This window comes from Ceraceosorus guamensis, assembly GCF_003144195.1.
Source record: "Ceraceosorus guamensis strain MCA 4658 unplaced genomic scaffold IE81scaffold_5, whole genome shotgun sequence".
In the NCBI taxonomy this organism is placed as follows: domain Eukaryota; kingdom Fungi; phylum Basidiomycota; class Exobasidiomycetes; order Ceraceosorales; family Ceraceosoraceae; genus Ceraceosorus; species Ceraceosorus guamensis.
Genome location: NW_020290000.1, coordinates 529,801 through 546,322, shown reverse-complemented (window position 1 = coordinate 546,322; position 16,522 = coordinate 529,801). Strand labels below are relative to the sequence as shown.

Below are 16,522 nucleotides of genomic sequence, written 5' to 3'. Positions count from 1 at the left end.
GCGAGCGAATTCGGGGCGCGTAAATGCTTCGCTATATCATTACGTAGAATTGATGATGCTACGCAAGCCTTCCACATCACACTCAAGCTGCCTCCACGAGTCCCTTGTGGTCTTTTCACGCTGGGCCCGTATCCGCTCGCCGTAGTAGTAGTATTGGTGCTGCCTCGTTGTTCGCTCATAAGAGTTCGCAGCCTCAATACAGCACGCGTGGCCGTCTAATCTTCTCGCAGTCCAACATCGCAATCACGACAGAGGCAACTCGCGCAAGGCAAAGATGCTGCCGCCGTTTGCTCTGAGGACCACCCACCGTTCCCCAAATGGCGGTCCAGCACACGGCACCCCAACACCCAAAACGAAGTCCACTCTTACACACCGACTCGCTCCACGTTTGCAGAATGGTGAGTTGCGCGCATGCATCCAGTCCGCTTGCGTGCGGCGAGTGCCGCATACATCCATCTGCAACGGCTTCTTGAGCTGTGTCATACGTTGTCAAGCAGAACTTCCCCAACGCCAAGATGCCTACAAGAGCGCGGGAGGGCCGCAGCGATATAAGGCTACCGCTGCGTCTCCTGGGACGGCATCGCTCTCCACCAGACTTGTTCAAGCAGTCCCGCCCGCAGCGCGAACCCAACAAGCAGTAAGAAATTCAACACCAAAGGGCCCGCACATATGTGAGTCTGGATGGTGTATCGGACTTGACTGCTGTGCTACGTGCTCATCAAGGCAGCTGCTCGTTCTGGAACAGACCGTCATCGTCAACATTTGAACGCCAAGGACCGCACTGCTGTGGAGAATGGAGGCAAGACATCCATTTCCTTGGCCCAAGAGGAAGAGGATCGCATGCACGATTCCTCGTCCGAGATGGATGAGACAGAAGATACGGCTAGCATGCCCAACACGCCATCGACAAGCAGTCGTATGTGAGTGGCCAGAAATCAACTTCAGATGTTCAGGTGTTCGAGCAGAGTACACTTTGCTGACCAGAGCACTGTCGCCTCGGTAATCGAAGGGTCGAAGCGCGCGCGATGAGAAAGAAGCTACACGACGAGCTCCTCATGGACTTAGCGCGTTGGTATTTTGATGTTCAGACCGGCTGTATGCCCTGCATGACTGAGCTACGACATTGTATTCTCTCCTACCAGGACCACTTGAAGATTTGAATGAGTTAGGAGCCGTCCCTGAAGCGGACAACATTTACGGCGAAATGAAAAGTGAAGGCTGTCTAGCAGAAGACATTTGACGAGAAGCTGTGTCGCTGACGGTGAATGTCATGTCCAGCGGTGACGCGACAAATGGCGCAGCTCTCTATCGATTTAATGTCAGTCAGAGCTTCTCCACGTCTGCTGAGACTGTGAAATTTATCGATGATCAAGCACCGATTTCGCAGGACCAACGCGGACAGCATTTCGAGCTGCGCGAAAGCCGCGTCGAACGAAGTTGGACAGATGGCTGCAAACTTCAAGTCAGGTGCAGGAAGTCGTCTTGACTCCCTCAATTCGAAACTTGAGGAATTGGCGTCAGTCTCGTCCGGACTTTGTTGGTCAAGCCCCTACAGTATTTGAACCTCTCGCGCCTTTTCACTTCATCAGAGGATTGTACGAAGCGCGTCGCAAGCGGCGTGAGGTTTGGCACAACGAGACGCGAAAGCTGAGTGAGTTGATGCGCCTAATTGGAGATTTGACAGGGCCCGATCAGCGCTGATCGCATTCGCCTCCGATTTGTCTCGCAGTCGAGGAGCACAAGGCTCGCGTTGCCAAGCTCAAGCGCAAATTTGCAGATGAGCAAAAGCTGTGTCTCGATCAGCTCGATAACAGCCCTCAAGACCACCAGGCTCAACAAAGCGAGTAAAGGGCTTTGCGCGCGCACGTCATCGCATAGCCTCGCACGCTCTTCACTCGCTGTAGCTCACCTTGTCTTCCTCTTTTGCTCTTCGCAGACCTGCGCCAGGCAATCGCAGTCATGCTTCAAGCCATGTGAAGCCACCTTGATCTTTTGCGAAGGACGGTCAGAGAATCGAGATTGGGAACGCGTCCCAGCCACTGCACAATGACAGACGAAGAATTGCGCAGCAGCTAAAGCAACAAGAAGTATAGCGTAAATTCATCGAAATTCAATGCTGTTCATGGAGTCAAATGTCCAGAAGATGTACTTTGATCTGAAAGGTGTGATCGAGAGGGGTATACAGCCCTATGCGGCTGGGCGCTGTGAGAGTCAAAATGAGCACGAGAAATTGTGATTCTAAGTGCTCTGGCTAATTGCCAGGCAGGGGAGGTGCAGTTTCGGTTTTGAAGAGAGGAGCACGGAATGACATGACGCTAGGGGCGCGTCGGAGGCCATTGGACGCAGAAGATGCCTCAGTGGCGTTGCTTGCTACACTGAGCATGCTGCCCTTGCGTTGTATGCGGTGGCTGTTGGGCGACGATGCCATTTCACCCTCTCTAGAGCCACCTGTACGAGCAGCTAGAGCTGCTGACGCACTCGCAACTCTTCCTTCGCTGCCAGGTGTCCCTCCAGGCGTCAAATTTGCTGCGTTTCTGGTAGGAGTCGTATTGGGAGAGCAGCTTTCGCCGCGGAAATCGCGGAGAGCAGTCTTGCGTTGCTCGAGCATGGCAATCTTGTCACGAACGGACGGTACGACGATCGAGCTGCCTCTCAGCTTCATTGTGCTCTCTGACCGGTGTAGTCGGTCGGCGCTTTGTGATGGCGTCAGGTCACTCCTCGCAGGACTGTGTTCGGGGATGGCGCTGCTTGTGCGCGTCGGGGTAGTAATGGCTTGCTTCGCTTGAGGTACATGAGTGCGCAGAGCTGTCAAAGTCTCATCACCAACTGCTGCCGTTCCGGCGTCGTCGATGATCCTTGATGGCAATTCTTCGCAAGCGCTTTCGGGCGTTCGCGCTTCGGATGCACTCGATGCCGGTGATGAAGACCTCGTGTCGAAGCTGGTAGTGCTACTTGCACAAGAATCTCTCCGAGCTTTCGACACCTGGCGTTTGCCTTGGTTGGGCTCGTTCTTGTTGAGGGTCTTGGCAAGGTTGGCCTTGGTGGGCGAGGCTGGCACAGCCTGGCGGCGAGACTCAGTGGTCTTTCTTGGCGAGGCGAGACTTGAATTTGAAGGCGAAGCTTGGATCGCCTCGGCCATCTGCGAGGGCGCGACTTTGGCACGCAGCTTGAAAGGCGCCGCAGGTCCAGCAGTGAGAGACGAGGATCCGGCTGTAGCGGGCTTTGACTTGAGTGGGGCGTCCGCAGTCGCGAATGTGAAACTCGACTTGCCTTTTAAAGCCGACTTGGTTGGTGCTGGAGCTGACTTGCTAGGCGAAGGAGGTCGAGAGGCTGTCTTCACGTTGGAAGTACGCGTCAAATTCGAGCCTTTGCGAGGAAGAGAGCGCTCCTGTTGAAGTTCAGCCGCAGGGACCTGTGAGCTTGGAGCAGCCTCGTGCCTGAGAGGTGCCATCTTGGAGGGCGATCGGGCGACGGGCGTACGGGCATCGTCGTCCTCTTCACAGCGAGAGTCGGTGGGCTGTTGCGACTCAGAGATGACAGCTGCGTTAGCCACTTGGCCGTGCTGGGCCTGCTGAAGTCGCGTTGCCTCGCGCTGCTGCATGATTGTCAGGCGAGCTTGCAACCGTTCCTCTTCCTCGTCATACTCGTCATCCTCTCTTGGGGTCTCGGTAGAGGCAGCCTCGGCATCTATAGACTCATCCGACAGATCCGCCTCGTCGACGCTCGTAGCAGCGAGTGAAGAAGCATAGTAGTTCGAAGAAGAGACAAAGTCTGGTGAGTGAGTGCTCAGTTGAGCTGAGCCAATCACTTCCTGGACTTCATCGACGCTTTCGTCATTGAGGTTGAGCGTACGGTCTCTCTCATCTTCGTAGCCTTGTCCGTCATCCGAGTCATCATCGACATCGTCGAGCGGCACAGATGCGACTTGCAGCAATGGGACCGGCACGCCGTATCCCATGGCTTGTATCTGCTGCTGCATGATCATGTGCTGCATCTGCTGCATCTGTTGATGCTGCTGAGCGTCGAATGGAAGACAGCTTGGATCGGTGGCATCCTCGGATGAGCCAGAGCTGGCTCTGCCGCCCGATCGGTCTTGAGGGCTAGAGTTGTCCGCCTCTCCTTCGGAGTTTGCGCCTTCTGGAACATCGATGCCCAAGCCCATCGGCAGATTGCTCTGGGAAATGCCTCCAGCGCCACCGCGTCGAGCAGTGGCGCTTCTGATGGCATGATTGATGAAGTCCAAAGACTTCTGGTGTTGCAAGCGGCGGGCGCTCGTTGCTTCGGGTGGCTTCAAGTGCTGCTGCTGCTGATATTGCTGCTCAGCTCGTGCTGACGGTAGGGGCAAGTGGGAGGAGGCAGGGGCATAGTCCATTCTTTGAGGGCTTCGCAACGCCTCGGCTGAGCGCACCCGCTCGATCAACGGCCCATCTGCAGCTGGCGATGATCGAGAGGTCGGACCGACGCTAGAGTTCCACGATCGAGCGAGGTTGCAGTTCGCCCCGTTCTTCCACTTCGGCGCTTTGAGTGGAGGAGGATCGAGAGAGACGAAGTTGATAACCCGCAAAGGAAGCTCCACAGAAACATCAGCGGACAAGGAGCTGCTGACGGAAACCTTGACCGAATAGGTCACCTCGACATGGCGTCCTCGCGAAATGCTGAGCGCATCCGAAGGCACTCGCATGTAGTGGGAGAATTCCAAAGCTTTGTGGGCCTCGACGCCGGTCCACCAGCCTTTTGCGGTGAAGGAACCCTTTGTGCCCTTCTGACCCATCTCGAGCGTTTCTTCGCTAATCTTCTTTCTGCTGGTGGACGTGTTGCAAGCATCCGGATCGACGTAGGCTTCGTGTGGGTCATCCGGTGCCGATTTGCCCAGGTTGAGCTCAGGTCGTGGGCGGAACAGCACGACGGTGCGGACCAAAGCTAGCGTGATGCTCTTAAGCTGAAGGGTTGGGGTGAAGTCAATACGTCTGCCGCCCGCTGCTCTTACTAACCATTGCGAGCTTACTCACTCTCTTGCTCGTGTCGTTGTTGATATTGATGTTGACGTAGACACGTTGACCAGCTACCCAGGTGGAGCGGTGCAAGCTAGCAGTGAGGTGTACCTTTCCAGAGCCGCCTAGGAAGAGACTCTTGCTGGCATGCGCCTGCACTGGCTTGGACGCAGACGAGAGCACCACGGCAGGGTTCAAGTAGGGGAACAACTCGACGTGGCGGTAGAAGTGAGCAATGGACCTGTTGGAACCATCAGCATCCTTGAGTTTGACGGAGCTGTCGAGGCAGGGTCGAAAGTCGAAGGGTCAGAATCAATGCTCTATGTCTGTCCTCACCGAGCCACTCACCCAATTACGATGTAGCGAACAACGGCGTGCTTGCCACGGAAAGCACCTTTTGCGCCCTTTCCGACTGGCATCTCGAGCGTGAACGGAATGGAGTGGTTGCCTTCTGCACCGATATAGTAGCCTTCTGAGTCAGGTGCAGATGCGAAACATGGGAGCGCAGCTCTGCCTTCAGCTTGTGGAGAGCACAGGTCGGGGCTGCCGTGCAGCACGTACGGCTCCGAAGGACCGCCGTCAGATCGATCACCGTCGATGGCGGTGGCGTGATGGTAGAAGATGTGGCGGGTATCGTCATTGAGCAGCTCTTCAAAGCCAACGATGCGGATTTTCGGCTGCGCAAGCATTAGCGCTGCTGCCTTCTTGTCTGTCGGTTTGCGCAGCTTGATTTCTAGTCTTCCGCGCAGCATACCACCCTCGACGATCAAGTCGCTCTCGAGCACGACGTCCACATCCACGCGAGCTTTTCCAGAGCGACCCTGCTCGAGGACTGCAGGTGCTAGCGCAGCGGCTTGCACATCGCTGAGTCGATCAGAGGGGTTGCTGGATACCTCAGAAGAGGCCGCAGCGCTTCCAACCGAAGAGCCCAGCGAAATGGCTGAGGTAGGTACAGGCTTGCCAGCTTTGGTGGCGGCCGGGTCCAGAAGGCGGCTCAAGTCCCGCGAGCGTCGGGCCGTGTTGCCTGCCTGGCTCAGCAGTGTGGGATGTCGCTCCAGCCCAGAGACATTGCTAGCAGCTGCCGACATGCTTTGGCTTCGAGGACGCGACGATGCAGCGCTAGCAGTCGCGACTCTTTTGCGTTGTTGGGCGGCACGGGAACCCTGCGGTGTCCCGCCAGCGACAGACTTTCCGCCGACGTTGCTGATGCTGTCACCAGGACCGACTTCTGTGCCCGAAGCGCAGCCGGAGAATTCATCGCTCTCAGACGGTCTAGCGGAGCTAAGTATACTCTCTTGATCGGAGCTCTTCACCCGACCGGGAACGATGTGCTCGCCCATTTGATAGCTGGAATGAAGTGAATCCAAACTGACCATGGACTGACCTCGCTCCGCACCCTCAAGACCGTTGAAGCCACGCAGGCTTCGCATGCGCACAACGTTCTCAGCTCCATGAAGGTTGCTGGCTTCTTTCGACGTGGAGCCAGGCGGCGAGAACATGTGTTGGGCACGAGGACCGCTGCTCTGACTACGTCTGTGGCTGTGTATCGAGCTTTGTTGAGTCTCCGATGCTGGTGGGCTTGGCCGAGCAAGCCTGCCTTCAGAGTCAAGCGAAGCGGTCACCTCGCCATTCACGCCGTAGAAGCTTCCGACACGAAATCTGGCCTGAGCAGTCGCGGGTCGTCTCTGATGACCCTCAGGACGCTGCGGAGGCCCGCGCGGCAAAGCACCCGGCACATTCTGGGTGCCAAGGTTGTCCGATATCATCAATGCGGGCTGCTGCGGGGCCGTATCAGCGCGTAGAGCTGGGCCGTCAAAAGCGGGGACCTCGTTCGCCTCTGGTCTTTCAGCGCTCGCTTTGTTCATTTGATCGCCGGCCTGATCGGCTGGCGCCCATCCACCAAAGCCGTCAGGGACCATGCGCGGTTCCTTTGCGCCCTTGGCCGAGTCTAAAGTTCGAGCACGCACTCGTGGTCCGCGTTGGCTGCCACGACCGATCTCCGTGGTGCGTCCCAGCTGTGCAGCTCCGCCAGAGTACGCTGAGTTCAAAGATATCTGCGAGCGACTGCGACCCATCGCTTGAGTTTGAGCGTTCAGCTGCATCGTTTGCGGAAAGCGTATGGTGCTGCTGCGACTGAGTATTGGTTGACTGGCTTGCTTGCGGATGGTTTGGGCTCGACTAGCGGCGCTACATCTGGCTGAGCTTGCCTCGCTTGCACCGCCTTGTGCCGAAGAGGTGTATGAGGATGCTGGTGTCAAGATATCGTCATCTTGATCCTGCTCTGCATTAAGCTTCGCGACGGCGGCACTCAGCCTCTCGGTGCGCCCACCACCACGAGCGGAGCCATAGCCGCTGCTGCGAGTGCTGGATACCGAGATTGAGCTTGCGGAGTCGAGAGCAGAGTCTGGACTTGCCTGGCTGGATTGTGGGGTAGCACCCATGATGTTGGGAAGACCACTGGCGATGCGTACGCGACGATCCACGCTGCTGGCCGGACGACGAGGTATGCCCGCATCGCTGCCGCTGCTGCTTGCTGCCGATGAGAGAGAAGCGTACGAAGATTGAGGTCGCGTCGGGGCACGGTGATGCTGTTGGTGCGACCTCTGTGCCATCACAGGTGCATCAAAAGAGATGCCGAGGCCCGACATGCTGTGCGGATCGAGCGGCAGCAGCAGCGCGTATCTCGTATCTTTGGAGGGCTGATGAACGCTCTTTCGCTGTTGAAAATGATGGTTTGGCCTGTCGCGAGCGTGCAGAACGCTTAGATGAGATGGTAAGGGGTTGTGAGAAGAGGTACTGCGGGAGGAGATGAAGAGCAAGTGATTCTCGAGCCGGCTGACGGAGGAGTGGTGGAGGCAGAGACTGGAAGTGAGTAAGGTCAGTGAACCGCTTCTGCGAATCCGCTTCTGAGGCTCGGATACAGCAGTCATCGGCGTTTTGTGCATCTTTGGACAGTCTGTCTCGACAACATCTATCTGCTGAAGCCCTTCTGCCTCACACTCCTGACTCGGAGCTGCGAGAACAAGACGCAGCATGCGTTGAGGCAGGCCGCACTACCTGTGGTACAGTTGACTGACAGTCCAGCTCTGCTGCGGATGCTCGGTCGATGGTGCACCAGCGCACCTTCATCGCTAGCAAAGCATTCTTGCTGTGAGATTGCTAATCCTGCGTGGTACAGTAGCGCGGCTGGCCGACGGTGGCGTGCCGGTGCACGTCGAGCGGCCTACTGTGCATGTGTCATACATCAGCGCCAACGCAGTCACGATGCTAGTGAGAGTAGGTCATTCGCGGGCCTGAAAGAGGAGGTGCGGCTTGAACGCAGCTGCGAGCTTGGACAATGGCGACGGGGCACAACTCGTCCGTTGTGGAAGTTGAGAGCCAAGTGCGCGGGCGCGCGCTTCGCAGATGGCAGAAAGCTGCGCACGTCGGATGCTCGACCGCCCGACGCGTCATGTCATCGCGCTGCTTGCTAGTGAGTGCAGCGGACGACCATTCTCATCGTCATCATTCGACTCTTCTTTTCACTGCCTGAGGTGGCACTTTCAACAAGCAAGCTCAATCAAGAATGTGAATGACTAAGGGCTGAGCACTGCGCGCACGTGACGGGGTGGGATGATGAGCGGATTACCGGGAGGTCTTGGTTCCCTCGAGGCTCAAGCCGCAGTGAAAGCAGTCTTGTAGCAGCCCTCATTTCTAGCGCGTGTACATGCTGGTCGATCCTTCCACTACACGCACTACTGCAAAAAAGCCAAGAGTCCCAACACGAATGGACAAAGATTGGCATTGCACCTTGCAGACCTACCTAGCAATGGCCTTCAGAGCTTCCTGCCTGATCTGAGCACATATGAGTTCCGTCAAGCCACCTCCCTGCACGGGAGCGAGTTCCACGCTGACGTCGAATGCTCTACCGACGCTGGCATCGGAGATGGGTATGTGCGCATTTGACAGCAACGCCAGAATGTAGCACATCCTCGAGATCGCCTGCATGGTGTGAGGTGGAATGCTCTGTATAGACCACGGCCATCGCGCTGTCAGCAAGTAATAGTGGCGCGTGCTAAGTGTGGTGAAAGCGCCTTTGACCTGCTCACCTCATTGACGTCGCTGTACACGCCGTCAATGTCCCTTCCTACGCCGCTTCCAGCCAGGCCTGTACTCATGCTGGCAGATCCCTGCTCTTGCTCAGCTTTGGTGGCATCATAGTCCGAATGCTTAGACACCCAGATGAATCCGTTCAGTCCAATCGTAAGATCCAGATCGACCGAGTCGTCCCTCTTGAGATGAACGAAGTGACTCTTCAGGCGACGTATAAGGACAGGCTGCACGATCGCCAATTGCCCATTCCGAAGTTTGCCGTAACGCAGGCTTCGAGTGTGCAGAGCTACCGCTCCATCCTGAAAAGCCGTCTGCACCTCCGCAACCAGCAGATCCTTTTCCTGGAAAAAGACTCGCATTTGCAGCTCGTCTGACTCCAATTTTCGTCTTTGTACGCCTCCAGGCAAGTTGACAGAGGAGAGGGAGAGCACAGCATCTTGCCTACTTGCAATGTCGACTTTCCACCTCCTCTGACCTGCCGATACCTCGGTGATGCGTCCCACGACCAGATCGCCCACTTCCGGCGCGTATCGACATCTGACCGGGCTGACGCTGATCAGCCTGTTCGTCCTCGTCACCGTTCCGCACAAGCTCGAGACGATCGAAGCAGCTGAGCCCTCATCTCCCTCGACGCTGGACAAGTAGGCGCCATGTCCACGCATGAGAGAGGAAGCCGAAGCGATAGCCTCTCCAGCCGTGGCCACCTTGAAATTTTCTGCAGTCGAACCTCCTTCCCCGTCCATGTAGCCGCGCAAAGCTGCTTGCTCATCCTCGTCGTAATCGACATCCATGGCATCCTTGCTGGAGCTTGCGTGGGCACTGCTGTGGCTGTGACCCGACAGGTGGATGTGCGAGCCGTTGGCCGCAATGGAAGAGCTGCCAGAAGGCGGAAGGACGCGCGAACGAGGAGGTGCGCGGACTACCGTGAAGGCAGACTTGGATGATGGCGCTGCCACAGCCATCGTAAGGTTGGTGTAGTTCGCAGCCCAGAGGTGTGAGAGCCAGAGCAAATTGGTTTGCTGAGCTGGCGTTGGGATGCTGAAGGGCAGAGTAGGAGGGGGGGTTGGCAAACAAGAGCATGGCACTCGGTACAGATCTCGGGCGCATGCAGACGTGCGTCTTCTCAAAACATGCAAATCTCAAATTTCTCATCCTTCCCGCGACTCCACTCGCGACTTGCAAAGCACGCGCGTCGTTTTGCAGTCACGGTGTTGAAGCCTGCGACTGCAAGCGCAACAGCGTGCACCCGTGCTTATCAAACCGCACGAGTCGTGAGCCTTTCCATTCTGCCTCTCGCATGCATCTCTGATCTCATCAAGCGACAGATCGAAATTTGTCATGTTCAAGCGAGACCACGCTAGGCAGATGGCTTTCAAGCAACCTTCACTGCCTAAAAAGCCGCACGAGAGCAGTATATGGCGACCGTCATTAACATTAAAAGCGCATTCACTGCGTATTGTCCATCAAGCAAGCAAGGATGAAAGGGAAGGGGGAAAATGGGATAGATGGCAAGGATCGAGATCTGTGGGCTCCCAAAACCCTCCGTTTGGTGGCGACTCTCGCAATCACAACGTCGCGGAGCTCATTTTGGAGCAGCTGGGGCCGGGTAGGACGTCTAGCTATTGTGGCTGGGAAGTCTCCGTCCGATCCATTTGAGATGATGGGCGGCCGGCCACCGCCGATTGAGCACAATGTGGGGCTACAAGGTAGTCGGTGAGATACTACTCTCCTCTCTGGTGTGATGCGCCTCTGACGAGCTTTCCGCAGCATTCGTGCTCTTGGAAGCCTGTGTCGATCCTGCCGACCATGGCTCATCGCCCGCAGCTACCCGTACACCCGCATCAGGTCTAGGCTGAGATCTTCCCTCGCTGATGTATCCGTCATGTCTGACCAGTGGGCTACCCCACATCCTGTATTCGCGCGAAGGTCCGCCTCCAAACGTGCCTTGCCACATTGCTTCGCGACCCAAGAAAGCCATGGCGGTCTCCAGCCAATACTCGCTCTTCTTGAGGTAGTGCACGATCACTGTACCCCCGTGCGGTCGGCCCAGATATCGTTTAGCTCGAAGGCGAGCTGCAGCACCGCCACCTTCACGGTGTGTTGGTCGGGGCAGGTGACGCCACTGCGCATCGTCTCTACTTCTCGGATCCATCGGAATATATGCTGGCAAGGCTTCCACCTGCAAGGGAGAGTGCATAGGCGCGTGATCGCTCCTGCGCAGACTATCTTCTGAAGTCCGCCGCTTGCCACGGCCGCTGCCCCATTGAGGTGTAGTGTCCGAGCTCTTGGTAGACACCGCCCCGGCTGTGCCGTTCAGACTGACGAGAGGACCAAGAATTGGAAGGCCTGTGAGCGCGTCAACATCAACGTCTGATGCGAGCATGCCCTGTCCGCCCTTTCTGTGATCGTTGGGCAATCGCAGCCGAGCATCATCGCTCTCATAGACGAGCTCCGCCCAAGGCTGCCAACTCTCGTCATCTGCATCGCCGCCTTCGACAGCTCCTCCTCTGATCCAGGTGCCAGCCCATCTCCCGCCACCTTCGACCAGAGCCTCTACCTCCTCTTCCACCGTCAGATCATTTCTGGGCGGATAGTATTTGCGGTGCCACTTGTTGACAGTGCTATAATAGTGGCTCTTCCTCTCGCCACCTCTCCAAGCGATTTCTTGCTCGCTCAATCCTTTTCTGGCTTCGGTCTTGATGCGTTCGACATAGTCGGGGAACAAGAAGCCATGCGAATACGGCGTGTTTGCCTTCGGGTGGTCGTAGATGTAACAATGCTCAGACACCCAGTTGATGCTGCTTCGGTTGGGATGCATCGCGATCCACTGTGGTGTGCGGGTATCCTCCTTGCCTTTTGCTGTTCTCTCGACCTCCGGCGTGGATGCGAGCCATTCGACCAGATCCATCGAAAGTGCGTATGCTTCTCCAGCCATGAACCATTCTTTGACGAGATCTAACGGAAATGAAAACAGCAATTAGATCAAAGTCCCCGCGTTCCAGGATTCCATGCGCTTCGAATACTCACAGCCCCAGTACGTCAGTCTGCGAGGAGATACTCGCAAATGACGTTCCAATTCTGACAGCACGATAAAGGCATCGTCGTCTGCTTTGACGACGTAATCGACCTTCTTCCATGCGACCTCGGAAGTACTTTGGCGATCCTGATCGGACTGCGCAACTGTATGCTCTGACGAGTCACCTGTTGCCGCATCAACAAGCGAGCGGGGTGCAGTCGGCCTCAAGAAGGGCATCGTGGCATTTTCCGCCGCCCACTTCAGAAAAGTAAGCGTCTTTTTCGCGCTCATATTCTCGTCCATGTCCAAGACAACAATATCATTGTGCGCCTCCATCTCCAACGCGACTCGTCTAGCGTACGCTTTGCGCACTTTGCCCAGGATGAACTTGACCTGCACGTTGGCCGCAGGCCGACCATCAGGAGTGAGGGGCAGCGTATGAGCGGCGTACGTCGACCGAATCATGCTTCGCCTCTCGAATTTGGAGTCTACCGTCATCACACCGACGATGACGTCCACGGGTGCGAGGGCATCGGCATACGCGTGGGGAAAAGCCATCTGCGACGCACAGTAGCTTCTCCAAGGCAGCGGTTCCTTGTCCGGGTTGAGGATGTAGATGATGAGCATCGTGACACTTGTCACGAATGCTGCAATGAGCAAGAGCGCAATCATAATTGTGAAGGGATGGATCGGGCCGAAGAACGTCCTGAACGTTCTGCCGAGCAGCGTTGGAATGACTTTGAGAGGATTGGGAACACCTGCATGCCGATTCCTTCTCCTTCGCGAATGAGGTGCTCGCGCGCGCGGCAGTCCAGATCTCCTGCCGGAGCCAGCATCCGTAAAGTCTTGCATACGCAGCTTGGACCACTTTTGTTGCCCATCATCTCCGGCGACGGCGTTCGCAACGCTGCCTCGTCTACCCATCTCTGCTTCCATCAAGGGGGTCAACGGCGGGCTGGTGTCCCACTTGTCGCCCTTTCCCCCGGCGATGGTCACTCGAGTGTCCGGTGCGATTCCAGGATTGGCAGATACAGCCTGATAGCCGCTCTTTGCACCTGCCAACGCAGCGCTCCACCCAAAGAAGGATCCAAGTCCTCGCCTGTTCTGTCCCCTCCACGCGCTATCACGCGAGTCTGAGCTGAAGCCTTCGTCGCTATCCTCCGACATTGTGGAGGTAGCTAGACCGCTGAGCACTGGCGTCGGAGTCCTTGAAATCAAGCGAGAAGGTGGCACAGAGTAATGATCTTCTACGGAGGAAGCATAGCCCCCGACTGTGGATGCGCCGCTTGCGCAAGTACCGACACCGTCCTGTGGGCGCCCAACATCGCCGATCGCAATGCTTTGCGAATGCATGCCTTGCGCTGAGCCCGTCCTACTCGGTGCCCTTCTGATGGCGTAACCATCGCCATGGCTTGCTGCTATGGGAGGACTGCTCCTGCCAACAAGACCGCCGCGAGAAGAACTTTCCGCTTCGCCAGCTCCGAGCCAATACTGTTCGGGACGCGGTGTCATCTGCACCGGCTGATGCTGCGGCTCGCTAAGTCGTCTAGGTGCCGGTCCCGGAGCCAGAGTGGAGCTGGTGGACTTGGCCGGCTCGTAGGACGGAGCGCGAGACATGGGTGTGCGCTGCGTGTTCACATCTAGTGTCAAGCTGCTCGTAGCCGGAGAGCCCGTCGAAGAGGGCGGTGAGGGCGAGGGCTGAAATGCTGACCGAAGCGGGGAGGCGTGTTGGGGCGCGTGAGAAAGATGCCTCGCTATGCTGGGATGCGCGCTCGGGGCGAGGTTGTTGGCGTTGCCAGCAGCGCTGGTCGATGATGATACAGACGCTGCTTGCGGCGGAGTCGCACTCCCTGGTAGGTCGCTCATCGCGCCTCGCTGGCCCAGCTCGCTGACTTTGAGATCGAGTCTGATTCAGTGAGTTGACACGAGCCGGGCGTTGGCAAGGTTCCGTGCTCGCGATCGAGGCAGCAGTGCTGGAGCTGTGTTTTTGTCACAGGCCCTCGTTCGAGCTTGCTCGAAAGTCCCGAACCTGATGCCGTAACGCTGTGCTCGGGGCTCATGAGCAGGAGAAAGTGTGCCGGACGCCAGCAATCTAGGCTGTCGGTGCGCGACCAAGATTCGTGATTGGGATGTAGTGGCCGGTGCAGGCAGGCAGTACTTGAAGCGTCCGTTGGTCGGTGCAGAAGGGCCTGCTGAACGTGCTGTGCAGCCAGCGCCCGCTGCTAATTCGCGCCCCTTAGAGCCGCGCGCAAGCCTTCAAAGTCAGAGAGTCCCAGTCAGTCGTGCGTGAGATGAGCGGCTAGGTCGCGTGATGAGCCTCGGAACTTGCAGGCAATGGCGATGAGGCCGCACCTATGAGCGGTCCGGTGATCGAGCGGGATAATGATCGTGGTAAGGCGGCAGCAGTGTGTGGGTGATATACATACACGATCGTGCTTCGAATTGCAAGCACAGCGAAGAGCTCTGTCACATCGACCACATGGTGAGCGAGTTGGCGAGGAGCTGGTCTGCATCCAAGAATAACTCACGGCTCTTCTGGCTGCTGCAACCAAAGAAGCTCCAATTTGAATCACGGACTGCACAAGACGCGCCTCACCAGTCACGATCGAGTGAGCAGCAGCTGGAGGGCAGCGAGGCCGCACAAATCCTCATGCATGATGATATGCGACCGTGGCGTCAGTCAAGCAGCAGCAGCGGCAGCAGGGCCATCAAAATGAAGGAGCAATGAATTCAAGAATATTGCATGGCTATAGCTGTGCATCAGCAGGCAAGCCTGCTTGCTGAATTGAGTCGCGGGTGTGGGCTGAATGTGAAATAAAATGGTGAGTGGTGATGAGCGACCACGCGAATATCTCCAGCTTTGCCGTCGCGGTCCGCTGCGTGCTGGGCAGAGAGCTTCGCTGCACAAAGTTATAGCTACAGTCACGAGTAGGCTGCAGACTTCCTGTCGCAATCTTGAATCCGTCACATGCGCATCGCTGCTCTCTTCATCTGAATTGTCTGCTGCTGGGCGAGTCGAGTACAAGCTCAGCAGCTAGGTCTGCGGTTGTGCCGAGTGCTGCAGCAGTCGTGAGTCGTGATCGAGCATCCCGGCAGCCATGCATGCTTGAGCGCTTCTATACTGACTTTCGATCATGTACAGTACCAGTACCACCTCGCACGCGCGTGAACACTACTGAACAGCAGTCGTGATCGAATAATCGTGAATCCGAGCAACGTTGGAATGATAATAACATTTGAATGCTGCAATACACAGCAAGTAGCGCCACACCCCGTCTAGACTTGACTCGGGAATTGAATAGCGTACACCTCACTGCATTGCTAGCTGCGATGATGATCGCGTGCCCGCGTTCACTCGCAGGATTCCCGACGGCGCGCATGCATGCAGCATGGCGGGTTTGGAACAGCGTCATGCAATAAGACCCGCTCCGCTCGAGTGGCTGCGTGGCGCGCCAGCATGATGGTTTGCTGCACGGCAGCGCATATGCACGCGCGCTGTTGATGGTTGTCGCTCTTCCGCGTCGACGATTCGATTCGATTCGATTCGTGAGTCTATAGCTGCGATGCTCTTACTCCTCCCCGCGTCCATCCACTCGTGGCTTTCGCAGCTTTGCTGATTGCCCCGAAGCTATACATGTATCGAAGACAAGTCTCGAGCGCAGTCTCAACTTCACTGCGGAAATTGAGACCCCAGCAGACAATCAAAATGTGGGCTTTCGCGGACGATTTGCATTTCGCTGTGGAAAGAAAGCAGCTATATCTATAGCAAGCCGGGAGCGGTGATGCTGCTCCCCGTCTACGGCGGTAGTACTCGCGCCACTGTACGTATAGTACGCACTGACGACTGCGCACAATGCTCCGCTATTCAACAAGGCAAGCAAGTGCTCGTGATTGTAATCCTGACCCTTGGCCGCGCCCGGAGCAAAAGCGACAGGAGTGTGCCTGCATGAAGGGCAAACAAGAGCTGCTGCATACAACAGTCGAGTATGGATCGGGGAGCCTGCTCGAGCAATTAAGATCGACGATCGAGCAAAAACAGAAAAATCACCAACGTCTTGCGCGCCACGTTTCATCAGAAGCGAGGTGAAAAATTCAGGCTCGCTTCGGCCAGCGTTCTTTTGACGATGGAGAAGAGGCGGACGCTGCGAGACTCGCTCGGCCAATGCCTTTCACAGAGCTGTCAGGTCGCACAGAGTTGGTTGGGGGTTGTCGTAGTCACGATTCACGACTTCCATCGTCACTTCGTCTCAAGTCCGGCGCACCGCCATCTCCTAGACATCGATCGTCTCAACTTTGCATCGTCCAGACTCGGGAGAGCGGTGACGAAAGTTGACATGCTCGCTCGCGGCCACGATCGTGAGTCAAGAGTTGCTCGCTCGAAGACCACACCGCACAAGCCCAAACGTTCATGCAAGTGATAGTT

General features: G+C 56.8%; 4 protein-coding genes across 4 annotated transcripts; 1 reads left to right on the top strand and 3 right to left on the bottom strand.

Moving 5' to 3' along the window:
• The first annotated feature begins 29 nt into the window (after positions 1-29).
• Positions 30-2,114, top strand: IE81DRAFT_193501 (hypothetical protein). Its single transcript, XM_025510814.1, has 10 exons — positions 30-398; positions 495-671; positions 746-920; positions 1,010-1,068; positions 1,143-1,211; positions 1,279-1,318; positions 1,388-1,516; positions 1,590-1,651; positions 1,730-1,840; positions 1,937-2,114. Exons 1-10 carry the CDS (start codon positions 275-277, stop codon positions 1,975-1,977), a joined length of 987 nt encoding a protein of 328 aa, XP_025372671.1. The 5' UTR covers positions 30-274; the 3' UTR covers positions 1,978-2,114.
• Positions 2,092-7,947, bottom strand: IE81DRAFT_364141 (hypothetical protein). Its single transcript, XM_025516836.1, has 3 exons — positions 5,340-7,947; positions 5,010-5,268; positions 2,092-4,939 (listed from the first exon to the last, which is right to left on the bottom strand). The coding sequence occupies exons 1-3, from the start codon at positions 7,934-7,936 to the stop codon at positions 2,252-2,254; spliced, it is 5,544 nt and encodes a 1,847-aa protein (XP_025372670.1). The 5' UTR covers positions 7,937-7,947; the 3' UTR covers positions 2,092-2,251.
• Positions 7,948-8,527: 580 nt separating this feature from the next.
• IE81DRAFT_320271 (hypothetical protein) lies at positions 8,528-10,180 on the bottom strand. The gene is made up of 2 exons (XM_025512969.1): positions 9,080-10,180; positions 8,528-8,996 (listed from the first exon to the last, which is right to left on the bottom strand). Exons 1-2 carry the CDS (start codon positions 10,043-10,045, stop codon positions 8,790-8,792), a joined length of 1,173 nt encoding a protein of 390 aa, XP_025372669.1. The 5' UTR covers positions 10,046-10,180; the 3' UTR covers positions 8,528-8,789.
• Positions 10,181-10,782: 602 nt separating this feature from the next.
• IE81DRAFT_344809 (hypothetical protein) lies at positions 10,783-13,965 on the bottom strand (the record flags this gene model as incomplete). The annotated part of the gene is made up of 2 exons (XM_025515849.1): positions 10,783-12,038; positions 12,111-13,965. The coding sequence occupies 2 exons, from the start codon at positions 13,963-13,965 to the stop codon at positions 10,783-10,785; spliced, it is 3,111 nt and encodes a 1,036-aa protein (XP_025372668.1).
• Between the last annotated feature and the right edge of the window lie 2,557 nt (positions 13,966-16,522).